This window comes from Leuciscus leuciscus (genome assembly GCF_965113295.1).
Source record: "Leuciscus leuciscus genome assembly, chromosome: 14".
NCBI classification, from domain to species: Eukaryota; Metazoa; Chordata; class Actinopteri; order Cypriniformes; family Leuciscidae; genus Leuciscus; species Leuciscus leuciscus.
The window spans coordinates 35,155,140-35,182,872 of NC_138738.1; the positions used below are offsets into that span (position 1 = coordinate 35,155,140).

Sequence of the window (27,733 nt, forward strand, 5' to 3'; positions counted from 1 at the left end):
AAACACATTTTCAGGGATACTTTCTAAAAAAAAAGAAAAGAAAAAAGAAATGAGACCCTAAGTTAAAAGAAAACTTACTAATATACCTGTCCGTTTGATACCAAAATCTCACCAAGCCAAAAGGCATGAAGATGCCAACAAAATAATCATACTTATAGGACCACAACATGTTATACTAGTAAGTTATGTACATAAGAACATATGCTGGATTCCTGCATTTAGCAAATTCACAATAGGTACTTGATGCAAGACCTAATTTTGCATTGAACAATATCCCCAGGCTTATGGCAAATGGCACACCCAAGGCACTCTTTTTTTCACAAGCGACAATAAAAATTCAAACTTTTTTAGTATCTTAGTAAAATGTTACCGTTCAAACTTTCCTTGGTAACCCTACAGTTTGTCTATACCCCTAATGAACAGTGTAAACCCCAGTGTGAATGTAGGTAGTCAAAAGATTACAGGCTTAAATGACAAAATACAGCTAGGTATGATATGTAAAAATTAATTGTTTGCAGCATGAAATGTCCTGTTTGATAAAAGACAGTAACAACAGCAACACAGCTAATCCTTATCAATCAAGCTAATACACGAAAACATGCCAACCAGTAAGAAAAGAAGTACAAAACATTAAGTTATTGCACATTAGAGAGGCTCAGAGTCTTTTTCGGCCAAATTTTCGGCCAGCATAATTAACTGACACTGTGCTTAAAATATTTTTTCTAGGACTGCGAAAGACATCATAAAATTTACTCTGTTTTAATTTCAATGCTTAAGGGCTGATCGTTGTGCCATTTTTTCATGTGCTTCTCCAGAGTGCTGTAGACGCTAAAAGGCATGTGGCATATCTCACATTTGTAAACGTCCTTGCCTGTCTGTCCATGCGTCTTCATGTGCCGTGTTAGCTTGCTGCTCTGAGCACAGGCGTAGCTACAAAGCTCACACTTGTACGGCCTCTCGCCAGTGTGGCTGCGGCGATGCACTGTCAAGTTGCTGCAGTTTTTGAAGACCTTGCCACAAAACTCACACGTGTCACTACGCCGACCATCCTTGGAGCTGGGTCGACCAGTTTGGGGTGTACTGGCCCTACTTCCGGTGCCACTGCGCCCAGAGGCCGTCCCTCCATCCAACTCCCCAGGGGGAGTGGAGAACCTGAGACTTCCATTCTCCGAGGAGTGCTCTGAAGAGGTGGCGAAAGGTGATTGTCTTGAGTCCCCAAAGTTGAGGAGAGGATCCTTGAGCTGGCGCGAAGCGGCATATCCGGCCAGCCACTGAGAGTACACATTTTCTGAGTTGGGGATTGTAGGAGTTGGAGGATCAAGGTCTTTTTCCACTTTGATGCGTTTGGAAAGAGGGCTGTCAGATCCTGGACTTCTGGCAAGAAGTTTCCTCGAGAGGTCTTCGTTTGGGTAGGAGGCTGTTCCATTTACGATTTGTCCGTATCTCTCCTTGACTTGATCAGACTCTTTTGGGGAATCGTCACCACCTGTCTCATTAGCTGATCTGCGGTCCCCTCGTTTGTAAAGTTTAAGGGCATCTCGAAAGTCCTGAATTCCCTCCACACTTTTGTTGTGTCGCTGTCTATTGTTCTCATGGTGACGTGCACCTTCTAGGCTCAAACTAAAGTTTATATCATTCCTCTCGCCGACCTCACTCTCATTCTCCTCTTCCTCCTCTTCTTCCTCCTCCTCCTCCTCCTCTTCCTCTTCTTCATCTTCCTCCTCTTCCTCTTCCTCTTCTTCATCTTCCTCCTGACCATTTTCTGGGATCAGGCCGTTGTTCTCACTTTTAAACTTAGCCACCACAGATTTGAGAGCATTGGTGGCACTGCTTATCAAATCACTTGTGCCTGGCTCAGGTGAACTGGCTGTTGAAAGGCCATCATCTGATTTGGAGGTAGTGGAGGAGGATTTGTGCCGATGAGTCTTCATGTGGCGTTTCAGCTTGCTGGCCTGAGTGCAGGCATGGTTGCAGAGGTGGCACTTGTAAGGTTTCTCTCCGGTATGACTGCGTCTGTGGACGATTAAGTTGCTCTGGAACTTAAAAGACTTTCCACAAAACTCACAAGACTTTGCCTTCAGAGTTGGCATGGTTGGCGTTTGCTCAGTGGGTGTTGAATGAGGTCCAGAAGGAGAATGAGATGCCCCTGGCTGAAATGGCTGCAGCAGCCGTTGCATAGGGCTAGGCCTGTTGGGTGACATGGGCGGAGAGGAGCCAGCAGAGTTGCCTGCAAGCTCCCGTAGTCGTCTCGAGAAGTCCATAGATGGGGAGTCCAAGGGTACCGAATTAAGACGCAGTACCCTGTCAAAGGCGCTTGGGTGATGGGGGGCCAAAGCCAGATCATCTGGGCTCATGTGATGCCGTGGTGGGGGACTAAAGAGTGGAGGTGTCCTGGGATATCGGCCTTCCCTAGGAATCGAGGACCCATCTCTGTTGGCTATCCTCATCAGGCTATAGGGACTAGTGTCTGCAAGGTGGGCTGTATGCAGCGGTGGCTGTGAGGCACAGTCACCACCCATGCCTGGAGCGGAGGCCACTCGAGGAGTTAATGGGCTTCCAGGTTCGCTCTCCAGATATATTCGGAAACCATGAGTGTTCTGGGCATGCTGTAGTAGGAACCAAGCAGTGCTGAAGGGCTGCTTACAAGTTGTGCAAGTGTAGCTGCTGGGCTCATCTTTTTCTGCAAGACATAAGCAGATGGAAAAATTCAGTTGTCATTTAGGAAATATTCCTCTTCCACAACAAAGGCTCAGTAAGAATTCATCATAGAAAGGCAGCAAGAAAGTACAAATTGATCAGACACATTTACCAGCACATTTATTACAAGGAAAATCCCTTTGGAGTAACCAGTGTCAAGGTACCTTTCTCAGGGGCACATGGTGATAGCTCATGTCTTGTTTCTGGTATAGCTCAAACCAGTAACCTTTCACTCTCTAAACTAGAGCTTTAGCCACTACATCCATCATCCAAATTCATGCTGTTTAACAGCTCATAATATGATTAATGTATTCAGAAATGTTTTACATTGTTATTATTTATACAATTATGCTCTTGCCTTAATATTTTGACATAATAAATCCCAACTGTAAATTCTAAACTCAACCTGCTGAAAATGGAAGGGAGTTCAGTTTCTGCACGCACATCATTTCAAATATCAACAGCCTCGCCTGTCTCTGATATATCTGACACAAAGGCCAGAGAGAACAAAAAACATGTACCCAATCAAAACACTTTTTATTGCATAAGAGATGCAAGAGGAGGCTGGTAAATTATGGATCATTACAATCTGCAAAATTACAGTTAATTGCTGCCACCTGTGTGGGGTTTGACCTCTTCTGGAGATTTTTCCGTCATAAAAAGGCAACTCTCTTTGCCTGCTTTTTCTCATGCTTACTCCAATTAAATCATATACCATTATCACATGAATCATACGAGAAGGCCAATGCTTATATTTTAATATTTTAAAATGACTATAGTAAATTCAGAACTGTTGATTTCTCACAATCTTACATAATATCTATATGGTAATTCTTGCTTGATTATGATTTCCAAAAGCATAACTAGCATACTGTGTTGAGGATTTTCAATGTACATGACAAAAAATGTAATGGATAAAGGTAACCCATTTCCTGTCTTTTAACAGCTTATTAAATGGAACTTTTGGTAGGGATCCAAGCTCATTTGATCTTAGATGTAAGTTTGTTTGGTTTTTTGATGAAAAAAGAGGTTTCGAACTCAGGTGTGTACCAGCAGCAAACAACACCCAAATCCACTTCAAAAGATGTTCTGGGGTACAGTTCATGTTAACCAATATGAAAGCAATCCATCCTAACTTGCGGCAATGAACTAATTGTTGCATTGTTCACATTCTTTGTATGTCTTGCAATGCATTTGCAGCAGCTAAAAAGCTGTTTCATTCTGTGTAAAGTTAGTGGTAAATCCAACAGGACAAATACAGTGGTGCCCCAAAATAAAATGTGAAAGAAGTGCAGGGCAGGGGGGGAAGGTGTTAGAAATCAAACCCAAGTTCGGACCAGGCAATCAAACCGAGGCAATGAAAACAGCCTAAAAAAAGGTAAGTGTTCTCCTTAGACATATAATCATCCTGCGTCACTGACATTTAAAACACCCACCTCACCAACAGCAGCTATTACTTGGTGGCCTTGTCTGAGAGGGCGACTTATTGATTACTTTTAACCTGGTTCCTCTCAGCACATAGCATTCAATCACATTTTCTTTGGTGATATGCTAAAAGGTGAGGGTAGGGGAGGTATGGCAAAACAATTTTTTGCCATTTGAGATTTTAAGAAAAGGATAGAAAAGAACTGTTTTGTGTCTGCTTGGAACATCAGCAAAATACCCTCTTCTAGGATAAATCAAAGATTTCTAGGCATTTTATGTTATTATTTTTAGTATTATATAATTCCATTCATATCAAACAAAAAGCTTGGGGCAATCTGTTTTTTTTCTCACTTTCTTGCTCTCTTTTTCTCTCGGTTATTCTCTCTTTGTCCTGGTCAGACTCATTGTGTTGCACTGAGCGCCTAACCACAGACAAAAACCTATTTGACTTCAAGGACAGAATGGTGTGCAGGACATTTTTATTGCTCTACAATCTATTTGGAAAGCAATCACGCTTCTAACTTTTTGTCTTCTTTTGAGGTATAAGACTTTCACAAATTCCCATCGGTTTAATTTTTTTGGGCTTGTTTACACTTTTTGGTTGTTTAAACATTTTTTGCACAAGGTTTATTATATATTTGATACATATGAGCTTTGTTTGAACTGATAACAATCAATATATTATACAATATATATTTGAAGATCTGACGTTTGTAAAGAGTTGCACTTTAGGTTACATCAGGTATCTGAGCAGAGCACCACATGCAAGTAACAGCACATGCACTCAGACCCTTTAATATACAGTCCTTGTCCTAAATACACACACAGATAAGCATTAATGTGAAACCAAAGACTTGAACTTTGTACTTAAAGGGCCCAGATCAGAACATCTGACACCGTAAAAACATTCAAGATTTAATATTTGAGGTTCATGAGGCGATGAGGCTACAATTACGCATAATTTACCAGAAAATAATTACACTTCACTCAAGCATCTGTGCCCTCACACCTGACCCGAGTTTAATCTAGACATGATTATTCTCATATTCAAATCAATGTAATGAAATGGTCCAAATGCCATATGGATACTCCAGGGACAAGGTGAGAAAACCATGCTTGGTCACAAGGAAGAATGCGCTCATCAGGCAGCTGGTATATTCTTGTCAGTGCCCATAAACATGTGTTGGCCCAAGTGTTTAATTTCCAGTGTTCTCAATACCAGCGCTGGACACACACCCTACCCCCCACTGCAAATTGAAAGTGTCTGAGGGGGTTGAGGAGGGTAGCCATCTTGGAATGGGGCCTCTCATAGAGAGCCAAGCAATGGGTCAGCAGTCACCTTAGCAACGCACATTAAAGAGGCGGACAGACAAAAAGAAGTTGACCAGACGGAGAGGTGAAGGGGATGCCGTTTAAAGCCCACAGACGAGCGGAGGGTTCGACTGGGGGAGGTGACAGTCTGAGAAAAAGAAAGAGGTTTAGGAAAGATGAACTAGACTAGTCTGCACAGGGCAGAGGTGGAAGTTTTGTTAGCACACAAGACCGTCCCACAGACAGAGCAAACACTGACGATAGAAAACCAGAGAAGAAAGGAAAGTGAGGTTGAGACAGTTTGACTCTGACTCCAGCAAGCATCTACAAGTAATAATCTCGTTCTAATGAAATACTTAATGGAAACTGGTTAGTTCTGACTCTAAAATCTGACAGATTTAGCCACGTTTTAAACTGTTGTAAAACATTAAATTAAACAATTTTACCACATTAATGCACCAGTTGCTACAAACTGGAAAATTGGAAGATTTGTAACGTTACATAAAATAAATAAATCATATTTTGTTTAGAGAAATCTTTAAGTTAAATATATATATATATATATATATATATATATATATATATATATATATATATATATATATATAAACGTAAAGTAAAGGGTCAAGACACATTATGTACATATAATGTAGGGGAAAATATGCTTATATATATAATTTAAGAAAGCAAAAAATCATAATGGTCCTTAAGTAGGCTTAATTTTCTTTTTGAAAACTATAATTTCTTATATGCTAACTGGCCATTTTGCGGTAAAATTGCGAATAGTTTTGAGATTCACGCTAAAACTGTAACCAGCCAGTGAATCCTAACCAGGTATGGCATGATAAAGTAGTGAAAAAAGCCTCTTTCATGTCAATCTGAGTTTTTGTCTAAACCAGACACAATCAGGACAACCATAGGACTTTTTGTCGATTTTTTGAGTATCCCTGCATCACGAAATGTCATTGGTCAAAAGTCCTACTCCACACAACTGTACATTAATAATTAAATATCTGCTGTTGTCGTTGGCAATAACTCTGGAGTTGAGTGGCTTGCTGCTTTATTTAGAACTGTTACTGTAAAGCGTTCCTGAAATTCCATTAACACAGATGGCCTTCTGCACTGATGAATAGTGTACAATGAGGGGTCCAGTTTAGCTCTAAACTTCACCACCATACCAACATTTCCACACTGCTCAACAAAGATTATTTCAAGTCATCCTGCTCCTTTCTTTGCATTCTCCTGATCTATGAGAGGACTACAAGCTTAAATGGGCATGTGATAGTCAGGCCTAGTCAGAGGGCTCATTCAGGAAGCCCCCCTCAGGCAGAGCGCTGGTACTGGGACCAGTACAAAAAGACCAGTGTTCCCAATTCACATTACAGCCACAGGGTCAATATTTAAGGCTTCCCATCTGGCGCATCTTGGACACAAATGATGTACTAAATCAAGCTAGAATTAAATAGTTTGATTTCTGTTATCCCGACTTAAATATACAAAGACAACTATGAAAGTCATTTATAGTTTGATTCGTCCAAATTGCTACTGCATTGCTACTGTATATCAACCACTAGTGTGAGTTTGAGACTGTTAGTCTACCTATTTGTCAAACCAATGGGTGATGGATGGAGTTTTATTCTTGCAGTGCCGTTTGCTTATGCTAGCGGCACACCTTATTTATAAGCTAAAGGTTAAGCTGAAACTGAAGTTAACAGGTTAAACTGAAAAGCCATGTTACTGTAACTGATTTCGACATTAGCTACAGGAGGTGACTTTGACAAAGGGGGGCTATGAAAGCCAAAAGCAGCTGTTACACTCAAGCAGACATAGTATTGCTACCCTTCCAACATTAACTCAAATGTAATGGCGCTAACACACGCTGAACAACCCGAAACATTTCCCATCAATAAGCTTCTGAAAGATGGATGCACTGATCACTTGGCTAAGACAGGCCACACTCACCCCAATTCTTCATTTGTCTGACATCAAGCTGGATTCCAGCTCTCTGCTTTGCTACTTAATTGGATACATATGTTCTGATCTGCATCGTGGTACGGTAGCAGATGGGAGAATTCTGCAAAACGCCACCGCTTTTTGAGCATCAATGAGGAGACTGGTAAAAATAGCCAGTAAATTCTGAAACAAATGCCTTGTCCCAACCAGGTTCAACATGCAGGTTTCCTACGACAAGTAATTTAACTGTCCTCACTTTTTTTAATACATTTTTTAAAAGGAGAACTGTAGAGCAATACGAAACAATCACAGCTTAATGTGGTCTTGACGTCTGGTTATGACCAACCTGATCTCATGAGAAAACATAACTATTTTATGAGGGTGCAATTCTCTTTAAATTCGTACAATGAGATTCGTACAGAAACTTGCGGTTTTTTGGGTGAAAAAAGCAAGCATGAAGGTCCAACCTTACTGTGGGGTGTAAGCAGATCGTACGAATTCATACGAATTGCCAGAACATTAAATAGTTACAAACCTGAAATGAGAGTGTGTTGGTTATGACACTTAACATGGAGAGACAACTTTTTATGTCTGTCGCCTGGTTAAGACAAGGTGTGTCCAAACTGAAAACTGAAATTTCTGAAATATCCAAATAGCAAGTTTTAAAAATGAATCAAAATGCTTTGTGGATGAATGTTCTTTGAGCAAAACTGCTTATAAGAAAGATTTACAACAACATTGTAGGTTGGTTTTGTCATGAAAGATTGAGGTAGATGGCAGAAGAATCGTATCTGTCACGGCTATCACATTACAGAATATTAATTCAACTAGCAACAAATAAATCACCTTTTTAACAACCTACAGCTCAGGAATTTCAAACGGAGTTGGAATGTTACCTGTGCGCTCTTGCCAGAAACCTGTCTTGAGCCCTGTAGATCACAGCTCTTATACAGTACATACTTTCGAGAGACTGTAGCAGGTCAGAGGTCACAGAGAGAGGGCTGTTTTCACCAGGTCTTCTAGCTGATGTAAACGGATGTCAACAACATTTTTTAACCTCATGAAGTACAGGGTGAACCAGTTGTCTGCTTTTTCCCGTTGAAGAGTGGGAGAGTTTCATCTGTGTGTGTGGTCACGTACAACTCTTTCGACAGCCGTGAATGAGCTCTGAAGACGTTAAATCAAAGGCACAAAAGCTTCCTTATTCACCACAGAGCAGGAGGCACAGATTTCTGTTTTGAGACACTTGTGTGGTTAACTAAAGTAGTGTGACTGAGTGAAAAGTGGAAGAGAGTGATAGAAACAGCAAGCGAAAGAAGGGGTAGTGAAGGAGAGCTTTGGCCTTCTGGTGACAGCAGGATTTATACTCAGGCAGCTGTAGGACAGCACACCATCTCTAGCTACGCACTAGAAGAGTCCTTAAATCAGGACATTCCAGGGAGGCGCTGGCAAGACCGTGCACATACACGGCCCCGCTGAGGTCAAGGGTCACAACTCAGTGAGTGGTGGAGCCAAGCGGAAGAGTATTTGACAGAGCGGCACAACAGACGTTCATCAGCTTGTTGGCTAGCAAGTATTTTAAGGGAAAATCACATATAAATATAGCACTTAAAATCATGTAATCAAAATTGAAGTTTTGTTTAATTTAGAACATGTGTGTTAGTTTTGAGGTCATTTTTATGCTAATGTACTCCCAAAAAGTTGACAAATTGAGCAGATATGTAAGCATTTCAAATCTCTCTTGCCTTTTTGGTACAGACAAATGGACCACATATTGAAGACTCATCTTGCATGCACAGACATCAAAATACAAAATTTGTATCGAATCAAAGGCAATCTAGAATGAGAATATCCTTCCCACAAACACCACTTTTTTTCAGACTACATTTTAGATTTAAGCATTTGGTAGAAGCTTTTATTCAAAGAGACTTACATTGCATTCAAGGTTTTTTTTGGTTCATGCATTCGCAGAACCTGATTTCTGGATCAACATCTTTGTTGATCCTGGAACAACATTCCAATCAACCAATCAAATTTGAGGGACAAGTTTACAGTCTATGTCAAGTTTAGGCTTACAATCAGGGTTAGGGGCTTCTCCATCGGTGTTATTCACCTATATTTCCCTTTGATTTTAGGGATAACATATGGGTAGTGTTAAGTTTAAGGGTAGGGATATGGTTAGGATCAAATTTTCAGACAGGAATGATGTTCCAGGATCAACAAAATATGTTGACTCAGGAACACGTCTACCTCTGCGAAATCAGGACGTGCACCTAGGAGTCGAACCTCTGACCTTGGCGTTCCTAGCACCATGCTTTACGGTTTGAGCTATGGGACTACTAATAACTAGGAACAAATCCCAACTCACAGATGTAATGTAAATCAAAGACCATTGGACTATTTTTTATTATTTTTTTTGAAAGTGGGACTTCTGTTTTTCCAACTTCCTGTTTCAATAGAAAATGTCAACATGCACTTATATATAGATGCTATTCTGTTGTTCTGAGGTATGTTAAGCTATACATTTGACTTCTAATATGGCATTTGTAGCATAATTTACCTTAGATACAGTAGATTATGGTATTTTAGATTAGAGTTTGAGTCTTTTAATATATTCATGATCAAATGGTTTTTTTTAGGCATCTTGAGGCTCCTTTGGAAGATGGCAGAGGCCCGTGGTTGAGAACTACTTCCTTAAGAGAACCATATCAGTAACATACATGAATATGATGGAGCAGTGAACTTGAGGTGGGAAAATCTCAGAGTAAAACTAGGAGTTGTGAAAAATATGATACACCGGTATTTTGCCAGATGAGAAGTTTATCTATGTATCATCTCTTTACTCTTTTAATTAATTTTATAACTGTATCATATATCTCTTTTCATTTCTTTTATAGCCGTTTTAATTTTCCTTGCTTTTATTTTGTGATTATTTTAATTATTTTCTGTAAAGCACTTTGAATTGCCATAGTGTATGAAATGTGCTATATAAATTGCCTGGCCTTGAATGTGGTTCTCATTCAGTAATATCAAAGCACTATGGCCTAACCATTTGATATCAGAATACGATGATACTAACATAGTTTTGTGAGGGAGGTTGTACCAGGACTTAAAAAGTCAAATAGACTAAACAAAAGCAAGATTAATTGACGAGGTCCTCAAAATTTGTAATTATACAACTAGAATTTTCTTTTACATTTGATTTTCTCTGCAAACCATCTTTTCCATATGTGTACTCACATGAAGTCTTCTGCCTCTCAATACATGACAGGAAAATCCTGAGGAGGCTCAACACCACAACGAGGGCATCTGTCCTCTCAGTGTGATGGGCCTCTGGGTTTATATGTGTCTTTGTGCATGTGACAGTGTCTCTGTGTGTGTCTGTCTGCGATAGTTCACTCTGACAGGCTTGGAGGGCAGGGGTTCACAGAGCAGGGCAGGGGACAGAGAAGATGATCCATTCTCATCCAGACGATAATGACATGACAGGAGAAATGGGTGCATGGGGGATCAGAGTTTGGACTTGGACAGATTTTGGTTTTGGAAATGCACCAGCCCTTCTAAATGGCCCTTAAAACATTGTTTGGTCACTGCACATTTGCCAGACGATAGTCACATGTATAGCTACAAGAGACTCCATGTAGGCACACAAACATCACATGCCAAACAGTGCAAGATCTATGCATGTCAACACGTTTATATCATACCGTAACATGATTTGACAGATTTCCCCAACGATGAAAGCGTGTAACACTGTCAGTCTGTTTTTCAAACACATGCATTGTTTCAACCTTCTCATCAAACCCTCTTTCTAGCCGTAAACTTCAGTAGACACGCTTTCACATGCAAACTGAACACGCCACTTAAACTGTCATGGGCCTTTATGTTCAGTCGGTAAGACGCTGAATGGAAGCTTTGTGACTGTTTCATGCCTGCATTCTACAAGTGCTCAATTTGTTACAGCCATAATGTCACCACGGTGTGTTGCTCAAATGCAAGAGAGGCAAACAAACTACAGAAAGAGGGACGAGAAGACAGTGGAAAGAAAGGGACTTTAAGACAAAGGGTCTGAGATGGGATCGTATGAGAGGTATAATGAAAGAAAGGGAGAGAAGAGCAAATACTCAAAAGAATGAGAGACTGGTGTGAGAAGAGTTGGAGGCTGATTCAGAGAGAAATACATCGATGGACAGATAAGTGCTAAAGCAAATTAACCTTTTTAATTGGACCGGCGCTCTCTCTCAGCTCAAAGATTGTTTCGGGCCGCTGACAGCTGACGGGGTGAGACGCTTCAGGCCCATGATGGGACATCTGCTCCCTGGCTAGACAGATAGCTCTTCTGGACACTGTATTTCATGTTTGTCAGAGCTAACGAATGAAAGGGAGGGATGTCAAAGACAAATAAGAAAGAAAGGCATTAAACCAGGGACTAAACATAATGAAAGACTTATAAAACACAAAATTAGATGTTTTAACTAATGTTCATGCCGCTATTTTCTATATGGTGAAAGTTACTATTAGTGGGCAGCATATATATATTTTTTGATGGCCGATGATGATATCTTAGAGAGATATTTAAAATAGAAAATAATACAAGTTAATAATTTAAATTTATTTGACATACAACATGGACTAAAATAATTAGAAATTGGTCACTTGAAAATGAATTGATTTGGGGAAAATTTTTATTGTAAAGTATACTTAGATAGCAAATTCTTAATTCAATAATCCTATTATGGCATTTTCAAAAAAGCTCTCTGCGCTGTTGAAATAAAAGTTCCCCTTATGACATTTAATGGCCAAAATGAAAAACTTATCTGCCGATTATTTAGAAAGAAAGAAAGAAAGAAAGAAAGAAAGAAAGAAAGAAAGAAAGAAAGAAAGAATGAAAATGTAATTTAAAAATATATATATAATGCTAAAAAAATATTGATCATATTTATATATTTATATATTTGATAATATATACTATTTGGAATATACAATATTCCAAGTCTTCTGTAGTAAATTATAGAATAATTATAGTAAATTACACTATTGCTGTGATAGACCAAAAGTCTGTTCTGATAACCTTTCCTTCTGCCTCAACTCTGAAATCTCATTTGACCAGCATATACTGTACATATGCAGATTTTTTTTACATTGAACAGAATCATTATTCTGTATTTATGATGCTTGCTTTTTGCATGTAGTCACTGTACTGTATGCTTTTGTTGCAGAGAAAGAGTGTGAACTCTCAGTGTGAACATTCTTTCTGACATCTAACTTAGTACTTAATGAAGAAAGAAAGTCATTCGGATTTAGAACAACATGACAGTGAGTAAATGATGACAAGGTTTTTATTTTTTACTTCTAAGTGATCGATTAACATGAGGTCTGAAGCCATGACATCTCAGCTGAATGCCAATATTGTATGTGCCTTCAAGAGGAAAACTCAAGGACATTTTTGTCTCAATGATTTCGGAAAAGTAATTCTATAGTTGCTTTTCTGTCAGGGAGCACAGTCTGAAAGGTCAAACTATTTCCCAACCGTAATGGCTGTTTCCTGAGCTCTTTAGAATTGAGGAAGAAGTCAATGGACAAGGAGAACACATCTGAGTGACCTCTATCTTGATATGGATGACCTTGGCTAGTTTAACCCACACTTTCACAAAAAATATATAACATCTGATAGAAACAGAGATGTGGAAGAACTTTTCATGGACGGATGTAAAAAGAGAACATTGTGAATGTATAGCCACTCTTCACATTCAGAGGGGATATTGATAGGCCGTCATACAGCTCAAGTATTCACTTACCAAACAAAGATACAGAGCACCATCTGGAAGTTGTGGCCCACTTTGAGAAGTCAGAGACGCAGTATGGCACATATATATACACACACATAATGAAATAGAGAATGTGTAAAAGGAGACATCAACAGAAAGATCGAGAAAACAGATAGATTGAGAAAACAGACCGACATACCAAGTTTACACACACACACTCACGCACACACACACACACACACACACACACACACACACACACACACACACACACACACACACACACACACACACACACACACACACACACACACACACACACACACACACACACACACACACAACAGAACCAAACACAAAGACACAAATTCACACTGAGAAACCGTGACACTCAGAGACCCCTGCTGTGTGTGAGAGCCCCCTCAAAAATCTGCATAAATACATATGCAAATGTGTGGGTCAACTGATAGACAAGTGAAGAGCGTGCAGAGGAACATATTTATCCATCTCGATGCGAAACAGACATTTTTACAAATGCGTGGTTTTTACACTTTAAATGAGCTTGTCCGTGTTGCATTTATCATGTTTCGCCTCCATACTCAACTGAACGGTTTCATGACACCCATCATATTCCATTCACAATGTATATCTCTCGACTATCCTGCTTTCCTTTGTCTTGCAGTCTCAAAAGAGGTTCATTCAGGTATTCTTTCCTGTGTGTATGCATGTGTTTTGTGAATTGTCTTCAACACAGGCACGCAAGTGAAGACGAGGCCAGCCAACCGGTTTGAACCAGTCCAAAAGTCAGCACCTCGTTTTGCCTTCGGCCAAGACAAAAAACAAAAACAATCCTAGTGGCATTCGAGATACAGACGGCAGGTATGAGGGCTGCATATGTGTGTGCGCATGAGGTCTTGTCAGATTTAAAAGACCTGGAGCTCAGCCAAGTTGATCTAGAAATGGACAGCCACCATCAGGGTGAGAGGACGGCCCTTCCCCCTCCGGCAGTTCTCGACTTGACCCTCCGTTAACCTAAAGAACACATGCTCAGCTAGCACTGCTCTCCCTCAGTCACTTTCTTTTCCTTTATCTCATTCTTTCTCTATATCTGTCAGTCTTTAAGAGGAACAGTTCATTTAAAAATACAAACAAAACCTGCATGACTTTATTTCTTTCATGGAACATACAAGGAGATATTTATTCCAGACTGTACAACAAACATGCAATGTAAGTGAATAGTGACCATGGTACAACATTTTTAGTAAATAACTTTTGATCTGTTCCTTGCACAAAGTTATCATTTTGATAATTCATATTGCCTATTTTTTGTATACTTTTATTGTGCTTTTTTGCCTTTTGGAGTTTTGGTTACCATTCACTTTAAATTTATGGAATAGAACAGCGTTCATCAAAACTATATTTTTATGGTACTTTTTATGGACTTTTTTTGTGTGCCTTTTTTTTTGGAGTTTTGGTTACCATTCACTCTCAATCATATGGATAATTCATATGGACTATTTTTTTATGGTGCTTTGTTTTGGTTACCAACCACTTTCAATGAATGGAAGAAAGTAGCATTAGCATTCACAAAAACGTCTATATTTTGTTTCATGGAAGAAAATCAGTCAGACGTGTTTGGAAGGATTTCAAACCTTGCAGGTGAGTAAATTTAAAAAAAAAAAATTCTCTCTTTTTGTCTGTCTGGTTTCCTGGGTTGTTTTGGTCACTTTTTTGTGGATGTTTCTCTTCTTTCCTGTCTCCTTCCCTCTAAAGCTCTTCAGCTAGTGAGACATAGATCATTCCGGCATCTTCCCCCCTGCTCTATTCAGGATAAACAAAGTGCCTCAAGTTCAGGCCCCACCCCGGGACCCTTAAACAAAGCCATCTATCATGCTGTCTGGCCCGACCTGTTTGGCCACAGCCAGGGCTGCCTCAGCCTCCGAGCCCCCGCCCTGAGCACAATCCCCCCATTGTGTCCCCGTCGGCCTCCCTGCCGGCCTCTTCTCACACCCCATGACATAGACACAGGGTTAAGTCAGGCTCCGGAGGAGAGCCAGCACCTGTGATGGGGCAGATAAAGGTAGCGACCAGCTGCAGTGCATCATACATTCAAATGAAACACAGGTGCTGATTTCTTAAATGTATCATGAGTGCTTAAATAATCCTTACACTGGGGTAACAGTGATGGAATGAACGTAATAAAGTAAAAAAGAATATATTCCTGAAATATTTCAGCATAATTAATGTGTGCATGAACTTAATGTGTCGTTGCTTTACTGTGACCTCCGGTACTCAAGGGGGCGATAGAGTTATCTTCAAATGTCTGTGGCATTAAATCAGACATGTTTTTCTTCAGGTAGCTGCATAGCTACAAACATGTTAACCTTAAGTATTTTGTTCTGTAGTCAGAACAGACACATAGTATAGACACATACATGAAATAGATACGTTTACGTTCAAATTCAAATATTGTAGTTCATTCAACTCAAATTAATTTATCATGGTTGAACTTTGTGTTGTGAATTTGGAATCATGACCAAATGTACCAAATGTATGACAGATTCATCATAGCACACATTGCATTACACAACAACAAGCTACCTCAATCTCCTTTAGGCTGCTAATGTTTTGTGCCTTCTACAGACTGTGATTTCTGTAATCCTATAAAATCATTAAAAATCACTAAGGTACGACATGTATCTAATAAACTTGGGTACAACATGTATGTAGACTGTAAGATGATCACACCTATTGAATCATAGACTACGACGCAATTTCGTATAGAAGAATAAAACGTCATCAGCATGCGCTAGTGGTGAACAAATAGAGAAAGATGAATCACACTTTTGCAATTGTGGTGTTTTTGCAAATTGAGCTTGAGGTAAAACTTGAGGTTTTTAGTTTTAGCGCCATGTTAATATGTTAATCAATATGCCATTTCACGTTGCCTTTTTTGTGGCTAGTCAGTAGGCGTAGGTCGAAGCAGCAAACACACTGTGAGATGATCAAGCTAAATTTATGACACTGTCAGAAAATGATCGCAGACTATCTTTGGTCGCAAGACCGTGACCAGGACCACAATTTAGGAGCCATGACCACAGAAATCGCCACGATTGGTCATCTTTCGTCTGGGACAGCCCAAAATCGTACAATGTGTACTGGGCATTAGAACTTGGAATCATGAACAAATTACCAAATGTATACATGAAAGATTCATCATAGCACACATTGAATTACACATCAACAACCTACCTCAATCTCCTTTAGGCTGCTAACGTTTTAAAAACACTAAATAATCCATTATGAGGCATCATGTAGCACTAATCCAACTACATTCTGTTTGGAGTGATCAATCATTTATGACTTTGGCTCATGACTGTTACATGGGAATCCAGTAGATGTTTGTTTAAATTTTATGCAATGTTCATTGTTATATAAAAATACTATTTTAAACAGTGAGACTTGGAATAAAAGACTCTAAACATTTTTTTAATTGTGCACAGCTCAGTTCTGATCTGTTTTTATTTCTCTAGCGACTCAGTCCGTCTTTGCCTGACGCATATCAACTGAATGAACTCATAATGGGCTAATCAAATATGCAAAATAATTGGCAATTACCTAGAGGGACTGATGGTCATTAGAATTTACAACAAGGTAATGAACTAAAGTCTGCATGTACCATGCATATTCATAAAGCAATCAAGGCTTTGAAGATTAAAGAAGTGCTTCAAATTCAAATGAGCCACAGAATATTATCAGTGAGATTCAGAAAGAGAGCGAGAAAGAGGGATGAGAGAGAGAGAGAGAGAGAGAGAGAGAGAGAGAGAGAGAGAGAGAGAATGTTTCCCAAGATAAAAGACTAAACATTTTGTTACATTCCACTTCAGTGCTTCTATTGCAGTAAAAGAGCAAAATTAAATACTCAAGAATTGAACGATTTAATCAGCCTCTTTACAGAACTACTTGTATTGTGCTTTACACAGCTGATGTCTTTACATATTATTAAATGATTATTTGCCCTCCTATTCATTGTCTATAGCCATTTCCAAAGTCCAATGTTCAAAGACAGAAGAGCAGAGTCTTAAATATCTTTACAGATGTGTATTATTTCCCTCACAAATCAAAATTTGTTTCATTTCACAGTGTAGCAAAACTACAGATGTCGTTCAACTCCAGTGCAACCAGTTGACCCAAAAGAAATTGAGTTTGCATGCAAAAGCGTGAATAAAGAAGTAAAAATAAAATGTAGATGGAGAAAGACACCGAGACAGAGAGAGACTTTCAGGGAACCATGACCCTAGACACAGACAGTGAGGGGCCTCTTGGGTCTTTATCTCATTCTATAGAACACAGATAAGACACACCAGCTGCAGACCACACACACACACATGCATTATATATATAATCTACTGCATGAGTAAAAAATCTTTTCCTTCAGGGGATATAAATCGATGATTAAAAGAGCACATTTACCCATTTCTCATAACCCGTTTACTTTACACTTCTAATTTTTACTGCTTTATACCCATGCTTGATGCTTTTGGTGAAAAATTAAGCTTGTACAGTACAAAACCTGTACTGTATATTTTATATTACCAATAATATTTCAACACAGAGCTGCAGGCAGTTTTGTATTCCCCAGGTAAACACTAAATAGAAGTGTCTACAGCTCAGCTGGCTGGCCACACTCACACACAAACACATCCGTACACACGCGCACGCACACACACACACACACACACACACACACACACACACACACACACACACACACACACACACACACACACACACACACACACACACACACACACACACACACACACACACACACACACACACACACAGGTGAGTCAAAATATCGTATGATCCTGACAGATCTGATGATTGCATAGCTTCATGCTAAAAGGGGTGTGTCACACATCATGGAGATATGTGTGTGTGTCCACAACAATAAATGTGTTTTCATGCGCACTGCAAGCTCTGCTATGCAAACAAAATTTGTATCAATGCACTGCACATTTTTATGAATATAAGGCCAAGTATTTTACATGATTTAACCGTCTCCATTCCAACAATTTTCATTATTTTAAGCATCTTTTTTTTGCAGTTCACTTTAGCCTCTGGTGGTCTTCGGTATTTTGGACCGAACCGGTTTGGTTTTTTCGAATTTTTTACTTCATAAACCATGGTAAAGGTTCTGGCACTTGCTATGTGAACACACACACACACACACACACACACACACACACACACACACACACACACACACACACACAAACACACACACACACACACACACACACACACACACACACACACACACACACACACACACACACACACACACACACACACACACACACACACACACACACACACACACACACACACACACACAGAGACAAACAAAATCAAGTCAGCAGTCAGAAATGTACCTCATTGGAAATTAATGGGAAATAAAAATAAAAAAATTCTAGTGGAAAAGTTTGGTACTGCACCCAAAGAAAAGCTCGTTTTTTGAGGTATCAATTATCAAGATCTAAAAATTTGGAACACAACTTGTTTCAATCTATGGCTTTGATTTTCTCACAGTTTTAGAGTAAAACATGTTTTGGAAACTATATGTAAAAATTGAAAATAGTATTTTTGTGCATTTTTCATAACAATAAACTTATGACTTAAAATAACTTTTTTTTGTTCACTTGTAAACTTTTTTTCACTTCAGCAATAATCTGCCAAGTGTCTCCTTTAAAAAGACCAAACTTAAGTCTGTGCTCCAAAGCATTCGAGATTTATGCCAGTTTAAGCACAAAAAGTGAACAAATGGATTATATCTACTGCATAAATATATTCTATATTATAAAATATTAAATAAAAATAAATAATAAAAATATTATCGAACTAAAATATAATACATTCATTTCATTTAAATAAAAATAAAAAATTTGGCCATTTTTGACCGCCATGCGAGGGTTAAATAGTCATGTTGTTGTGACATGGGATTTTTAAAAGTACTAATATTCCATGCAGTCCCTCTAATGAGGTCGTAAACCTGCATTCAAAATAATAATAACACAAAATAGTATGCATGTCACACTGCAGGACACTGCTGTTAGTGCTTGAAATGCCATGTCAGCTACAAATATATAAACTTCACCACAATACACGTTCCCGTCTGCTCTGTGCCAATGTCCTGCCATATGCCCACTGAAAGGGAACCCTTGGCAGCGTTTGCCAAGTCAAACACGCTGTCATGTTGCGTCGAGACAGACTTATGCACAAACACGCTTTTGCTCAGATCAGACACTTTTTCCTCGACATAAATGTAAGTAACATCACCTTTCCTCTGTGTAGCATCAAACTACTCAGGGAAACCTTATTGCTCAAGAGTACACAGGTATGAAACATTAATGTGGATAGCCGCTCAAATAATTTGATCATGGAAAATTTGATAAGAAATGTTTGAGGTCATATGATAAATTTGAGTACAATTTGAGACATTGTCGAGATCTTGTCTGAAACAGTAATGAAGGCAAATGTGAGATTACTAGGGTCTTTTTCTCATGCAGGAGAAAAGAAGAAGACTTCAGTAAAAGTTTTTATACCCTCTCCATTTATTCTCTTTGCAGTCTAGGAGAAAAAAAAGAGATTTTAAAAAGATTTTTCTTTTGTGAGAAGCCTATAAAGGTCCTCAGTGATGGTGCACAATTGGGGGATCCCCAAACTTCCTGCCTCCCGTTCCACTTGCTCTGTTCCAGCTAATGATCCATAACTCTCCCCGGTAAGAGAATAGTGGATCAGTGCCAAAAACATCAAGACACCAAGGCCAAGAACACCAGCAGACACCGGATAACATAACAGAATGAGTCCATTTCATCACAAATTATTAGTTACGCAAAGTTAACGTGCAATGTAAATATGATCTGCACAATGCCATTTTGTAGTTAACTCAACATCAAAGTTCTTCTCCTTGTGTTTACATAATGAACAGCCACTTCTAATGCCTGTGGGGACCAGGAGACGCTACAGCACTTATTAAACAACGATATGAGATGGGATCCCCTATATCAGCCTCAGAGAAAATGGCTTCACATGGATGTACTTAAGAAAATAACCCCAGAGAGATAGCAGATAAGGCGCTGGGGGAGGGAGGTCTGCAGAAAGGGGTTATTGCCTGAACTCATCGTCTGGCCGCTCGGGGGCATTCAGACTTGAATAAAATGGGGGTGTGATGGGGTGTTGTTAAGGGGGGGTATTAAAAGCTGCTGTGTCTACATGCATATCTTAAATTATTTATCATGCAAATCTCTCCAAGCGTGAACCTTCAACGGATTCACCATTTACAGCCGATACAGAATTCCATCTGTTGTGACGGACATCTGCTTGCACGACGCGACAGATCACGCATGTGCTTTACATGTAACGGCGAAAGCGTGTGACCTGTCTGGACCGGGATGGGTAAACACAGGACGTCCTGAGAGATCCTGTTTTTAATAGTAAGTGTATGTAACGTAACAAGGACATTGTAAAATACTTTCTGATACTATCAAATGTAGAAATATGGGTAGATGCTTTACTAAACCTCACACCAATTTGACGTCAATTATAATATACTCATAACTCAAACAGAAAAGTTTGTCTGCCTCAAGCCTAGCTGATAACAGCCTTCCATTTTAAAGTGGAAGCCCTAAAAAAATGTATTTGCATTCGTAATTTGTGTATTTTATAGGGATAGTTCACCCAAAAATTTTAACTGTTATCATATACTCACCCTCATGTCGTTCCTTCGAAACACAAATAAAGATCTTTTTGATGAAATCTTCAGTGACAGCTACACAACTACCACTTTGACGCTTCAAAAAGTTCATAAAGAGATCGTAAAACTAATCCATTTAGTCCAAATTTTCTGAAGAGACTTGATCGTTTTATATGATGAACAGATTGAATTTAGACTTTTATTCACATATAAACACTGATCAGCAAACATAAACAGAAGTTCAACCGAACATTCTTGTGGCGCGAGAACAAACCTCATTCTTGCGGAAGCTCAATCGTTCTTCGTAACACGTGAATGAACCTCACTGGTTCTTGCTGAAGCTCAAACGTGCTGCGTAACACGTGAATGAACCTCATTGATTCTCGCTGAAGCTCAAACGTGCTGCGTAACACGAGAATGAACCTCATTGGTTCTCGCTGAAGCTCAAACGTGCTGTGTAACACGAGAATGAACCTCATTGGTTCTCGCTGAAGCTCAAACGTGCTGCGTAACACGTGAATGAACCTCACTGGTTCTTGCTGAAGCTCAAACGTGCTGCGTAACACGTGAATGAACCTCATTGATTCTCACTGAAGCTCAAACGTGCTGCGTAACACGAGAATGAACCTCATTGGTTCTCGCTGAAGCTCAAACGTGCTGCGTAACACGAGAATGAACCTCATTGGTTCTCACTGAAGCTCAAACGTGCTGCGTAACACGAGAATGAACCTCATTGGTTCTCGCTGAAGCTCAAACGTGCTGCGTAACACGAGAATGAACCTCATTGGTTCTCGCTGAAGCTCAAACGTGCTGCGTAACACGAGAATGAACCTCATTGGTTCTCGCTGAAGCTCAAACGTGCTGCGTAACACGAGAATGAACCTCATTTGTTCTCGCTGAAGCTCAAACGTGCTGCGTAACACGAGAATGAACCTCATTGGTTCTCGCTGAACCTCAAACGTGATGCGTAACATGAGAATGAACCTCATTGGTTCTCGCTGAAGCTCAAACGTGCTGCGTAACACGAGAATGAACCTCATTTGTTCTCGCTGAAGCTCAAACGTGCTGCGTAACACGAGAATGAACCTCATTGGTTCTCGCTGAAGCTCCAACGTGATGCGTAACACGAGAATGAACCTCATTGGTTCTCGCTGAAGCTCAAACGTGCTGCGTAACACGAGAATGAACCTCATTGGTTCTCGCTGAAGCTCAAACGTGCTGCGTAACACGAGAATGAACCTCATTTGTTCTCGCTGAAGCTCAAACGTGCTGCGTAACACGAGAATGAACCTCATTGGTTCTCGCTGAACCTCAAACGTGATGCGTAACACGAGAATGAACCTCATTTGTTCTCGCTGAAGCTCAAACGTGCTGCGTAACACGAGAATGAACCTCATTGGTTCTCGCTGAACCTCAAACGTGATGCGTAACATGAGAATGAACCTCATTGGTTCTCGCTGAAGCTCAAACGTGCTGCGTAACACGAGAATGAACCTCATTTGTTCTTGCTGAAGCTCAAACGTGATGCGTAACACGAGAATGAACCTCATTGGTTCTCGCTGAAGCTCAAACGTGCTGCGTAACACGAGAATGAACCTCATTGGTTCTCGCTGAAGCTCAAACGTGATGCGTAACACGAGAATGAACCTCACTGGTTCTCGCTGAAGCTCCAACGTGATGCGTAACACGAGAATGAACCTCACTGGTTCTTGCTGAACTCAAACGTGCTGCGTAACATGAGAATGAACCTCATTGGTTCTCGCACGTCAAGCGAACATGCATGAGCTTCCGTTTACCACAACTGATGTGTGAGTTGATGAATGTTTATGTGTGAATAAAAGCCTAAATTCAGTTTGTTCATCATATAAAGCGATCGAAATTTGGACTAAACCGCTCAATTCATATTAGTTTTATTTAGTACTTTTTTTTATTAGTTTTACATTAGTTTTACAATCTCTTTATTCACTTTTTGAAGTGTCAAAGTGGTAGTTGCGTACTTGCGTAGCTAGCTTGAAGTGTCAAAGTGGTAGTTGCGTACTTGCGTAGAAAGCTCTCAGATTTGATCAAAAAGATCTTAATTTGTGTTCCGTAGATGAAAGAAAGTCTTATGGGTTTGGAACGACATGAGGGTGAGTAAATGATGACAGAATTTTCATTTTTGGGTGAACTATCCCTTTAAATGTATAATTGCAACATAATATCAAGAGATATGCTGCATGTTTTTCCTCTTTCCGGATACCGGATAACACAAAGAGAAACGCTCTCTCATAATCATGAAAATGCAAATCAGTAACAGAATCAGAATCAGTAACAACCTGTGGCAGATCTTGTTTCGGACAGCTGAAAATTTTTTTCTTTTCTTTTTTAATAAGTATGAATGTACGACTCTGGAGCTACATTACTGGAGTAGGATATGACCTTATAAAAACCACACTAAACACAGCAACATCTGCGAAAGCCACATGAGAGAACTGAGAGAATGTCCATTCATACTGACAGCAAGGACACTATATTCATCCACTTACACAGTCAAGTTCCTTTTTTCTTCAAAATAAAAGGACCAATCATAAATGGAAAGTGGGCTATTAGAGACATGGTATTCATCAAGGCCCTCCGAATTGGAGGTTTCGACTTGGCAAACGCTCTCATAGATTCGCTTCAACGCAAACATCTGTTACTCTACCTGTTAAATTCTCCTGCTTGGGCCGTAATCCGTGCGGTGTGGAGGCTAAATGCTCCTCTCCGTGGGGCGAAACTTGAACTGCCACCTCCACAGGGACGCAGGCTCGCTTCAGGCCTGCGGGTGGAGGCGACGGTGGCAGGTCAGAACATTTGTCCATGCATAGGCGTCCTTGACACTGCCTGCGTTTGTGCTCGATGAACTCCAGGATGTCAGCCAAAGGAAACCTGGAGCGGCACTGACCACAGGTGAGGAGGTCCTGATCCCCTTTAGGGGTGGATGGTTCCGATCTGGGATGGCTTTCCCCGTCCTCTGGGATATCTGCCGTCACGGGCTCGGCTACGGTAGGAGAAACGCAGAAAGGGAGGTGTGAGATATGCCGGAATAACTTCCTGTGATATCCATAGCGAAACCTGATAATGACTTATTATATGTGTGCCGTAAGTGATAATTATATTAATTTCCATATAAATGGAAGAGGTGTTGAAATCTGCAGTCGTGTTAGAGGTGTTACTATCTCACATGCATTCAGGTGTCATAGGGATGTAGAATAAATAAATACTGATTTAGGCACAATTATATTCAAATTTGTGAAGTTTTCCAATGCTCCAATGCAACGCCATTGCATTTGCACCAGGAGACATTAATATCTATCCACTATTGAAATGCTGACACTTCTATCAGAGGAATACAGACAGTCAATGAAAGGCAGATGCAGAGAAGATGAGAAACCAAAGACAGAGAGAAAAACAGTGGTTGCCCAGTAATGGTTAAGAGGAGGGGGTTGTTCACTTTAGTTGCATGACCCTGTTCATTATCCTGCCAATCTCACGTCTTAATGAACCCAACACCTCAGAGAATCAAAAAATAGATTCTAATTTGACTGCAAGATGATTGGAACCCATTTAGTTAAAAGTGCTGGAATCCTCTGAACTGAGGTTAGCTATTGAGGGGAGTATGTGGGGTAGTTCCCAGAAGGACAGCCAGAACATATGAAAGAGCAATCAAAACCACATCATGCGTCTGAACTGGGCTGAGAGAGATTGTTGCCATCGGTGGTAGGTTAACCCTAATTCTGTGTCAGGTCACGTGGGACAAAAGGTGGGGGCGACAATATAACAGAGTTTCTGACGAAGACTAAAAAAAAACACGCTTCAATATTTTAATCGATCCTCTTTTATGGCTTTTTTTTTTTTCTTCCAAGGCACGCTTAAGATCCTCAAAGCCTCAGATCGGATCATGCGTTGCACAAACAGATGTAATTCAAACCTCTTTGTGAAACATCAGGAGAGTTTCCAACACAATACTATACTTTTAAACCATTCTCCATCCTTTGGTAATATTTCATCTTATTTATTATTGCATACATTGTATACATGATAAACGCAATGACTAAAAGACATATGTGTCAATAATGAGGAGTTTTTTTTTTTGTGGGGGGGGGGGGGGGGGGGGGGGGTATATTAAGTTACTCAAATATTATATACCCTTGATTATTCAAGGTGCATACTCACATACTAGCTTTTTATAGCATTGAAAATATTTCTTTTTTTTTATTTTACTTTTCTTTCTTTTTTTATTTACCAAATCATAATGAATAAAAAAAATATATATCCATGGCACATGAGTTTTAAACTACATCTTTAACAGATTTCCTTTTTATCATTTTGGACATTTTTGTCATTGGCCCACATGCACTCCAAACAATGTTTATATAAAAAACACTGTATATGTGTATAGAACAGGAGATGTGTGGACACTTAAATGAGAGAAGGCAAAGACCAAGTTCAAGTTCACCTAGTATACTGTCTCATCTTGAATGGAATGGACCCTCATTTGTTCATTTTCTGCCCCCTAGCGGCAACTCGTTTCACAAGATGCCGTATCAGAGAACACGTTCAAACGCAAATTAAATACAGGTACAACACCAAAACCAACTAGAACAAGGGTAAACTTTCACTTTCATACGGAGGTCATGCACATTTTATCATTTATAATGGCCTTTATGTTTTTAAGGTTTTGACACGCAACACTTGAGGTGCTTAGATCGCCTCGGCGGGGGGTTTAACAGGTTTGACAAGATAGATGCATTAAACCAGATTTCTATACAACTTTCTTTCTCTCAATAAAAAAAACATTCGTTATCTAGATTCCCGTTTCAATTCTTGAAAATTGCCTTTCAAGAACCGGAGGAAGTTGAGGGGGAAAAAACACTTTCTGAAATGTAGATATCGGGTTTAATTTTTGCAAACAAACATTAGATGTTATCTATAATAGCCTACGTTTATAATTGGCAACACATCACATTCATGTATTCATTTCCATTAAAGTCTAAAATGAGTAAAAACCAGTTTGGGCTTTTAAAAGATCCCATGGGAATGTGAACTCAGAGGTGAATTTTCCTAACTGATTTTTTTTTTTTTTTTTTTTTTGAAAAGCTAACAAATCACGTCTAATTTACTTTCATGCATTCATTTACATAGGCTATATGCACATTAATCCATAATCAACCTTTACGCGTTAAGAATCATAAGCGCAACTCAACATCAAAAAAACGCGCTTCGTTCCGTCTTAAGAGACGCGTCTCGTGAACTCAGTTTAAAACTGATTTAAGTATTTGAGCTAGAAAGACAGAAAAACTTACGCGAAAACTCCCGTTTGCTTAAGTGCTGGGGTTTGCCCTGCTTGCGGCGAGACATGTTGGACACGGTCTCAGCTGGGATCACATTGGGAAGAGCCAGAGTCTTTAGAGAGTCCAGGGCAAAAATCTTCTTCAGCGATGCATCGGGTATCCCACATGAACTATAGAGAATAGTACAGAAGAGACGCGTGTAGTGGCAAGACGCTTGCGTTGGGCTTCATGGCTTCTCGGAGGAGAACACAAGACAGGAATGGAAAAGTAAGCGAAGCCCCCTGAGCTGCTGCAAGTTCAAGTGCGGACGTGACGTGCCAGCGAACTTGACCGTCCAGAGGTAGATGATGGACATGGATCTGCTAAACACAGGAGAGAGAGAGAGGAGGACGACGACGGAGAGAGAGAGAGAGTGGGAGGGGGGTGAGACTCGTAAAAACCAATGATGGGCTGCATGTCAACCATAGACCCTAACAGCCAATGGGCAGAGAGAGAGAGAGAGAGAGAGAGAGAGAGAGAGAGAGAGAGAGAGAGAGAGAGAGAGAGAGAGAGAGAGAGACCAAAGCCAGAGAAAAAAAAAGCATAATGGGGGTCAAAATGACCCTTTCTTTATTCAAAGGTTTTCTTCAAATAAAATGCCAAAGTTTTTATTGATTTATTTTTTCTATTTATTTATAATGAAATAATAATAAACAGTACACATTTTAATTAATAATAGCCTGCTACATCACATGTGTTTATGTGAGTAATTTAAGCACATCTCAAAAAAAGTGTGCATTTTTCTGTTCATATTTTTGTTTAGATTAATAATCGACAAATGAAATCTTTTCGCACTGTTTTGCAAACACTTGGTATTATCTCAATCAACGTCATGCGGTGTATCCTGTCTTGAAGAAGTTCCCACATATGCTGGACACTTGTTGGCTGCTTTTCTTTTACTCTTCACATAGGCACATCTTGTAAGAGGCCTATCGATTTCAGTCTTTCTCTCTATGGATCTCAGCATTTTTGGACAGAATTGAAATTTAATCTGGCATAAATTAATTTATTTCAGCTGAAATGTTTGAATGCTATTGACAAAAAGCTGTTTACAAATATATATTCTTAAGTTATAGTAAAAAAAAAAAAAAAAAAAAAAGGAGGTTAAAAATAATTTGACACTAATATGGAATTTTCTTCTTCTCTCTCTCTCTCTCTCTCTCTCTCTCTCTCTCTCTCTCTCTCTCTCTCTCTCTCTCTCTCTCTCTCTCTCTCTCTCTCTCTCTCTCTCTCTCTCTCTCTCATATACTGTTGGAACCGGGATCTCCTCTGAAGGACTGAGTGCATTTGTGTTTGTGGACACGCATACAGACCAGGGAACATTCTGATGGTGTCAATCAAGTTCTGAACAGGAACCAATCTTTGGAGAAGTTCATTTATTAGCAAAGGTGGACAAAAACATTGTGTTGGCTTTTTAAAGATGATTTTGATGACGACTTTTACTCCTATGCTGTGGAAAAGATGGAGTA

General features: G+C 39.7%; 1 protein-coding gene across 2 annotated transcripts; it reads right to left on the reverse strand.

Moving 5' to 3' along the window:
- bcl11ab (BCL11 transcription factor A b) lies at positions 1-26,604 on the reverse strand. Of its 2 annotated transcripts, XM_082189923.1 has the most exons (3): positions 26,238-26,604; positions 23,597-23,932; positions 1-2,680 (listed from the first exon to the last, which is right to left on the reverse strand). In XM_082189923.1, exons 1-3 carry the CDS (start codon positions 26,290-26,292, stop codon positions 750-752), a joined length of 2,322 nt encoding a protein of 773 aa, XP_082046049.1. In that variant the 5' UTR covers positions 26,293-26,604; the 3' UTR covers positions 1-749. The 2 variants fall into 2 exon arrangements, with proteins under 2 accessions (XP_082046049.1, XP_082046050.1); XM_082189924.1 differs by lacking the exon at positions 23,597-23,932.
- Positions 26,605-27,733: the final 1,129 nt, after the last annotated feature.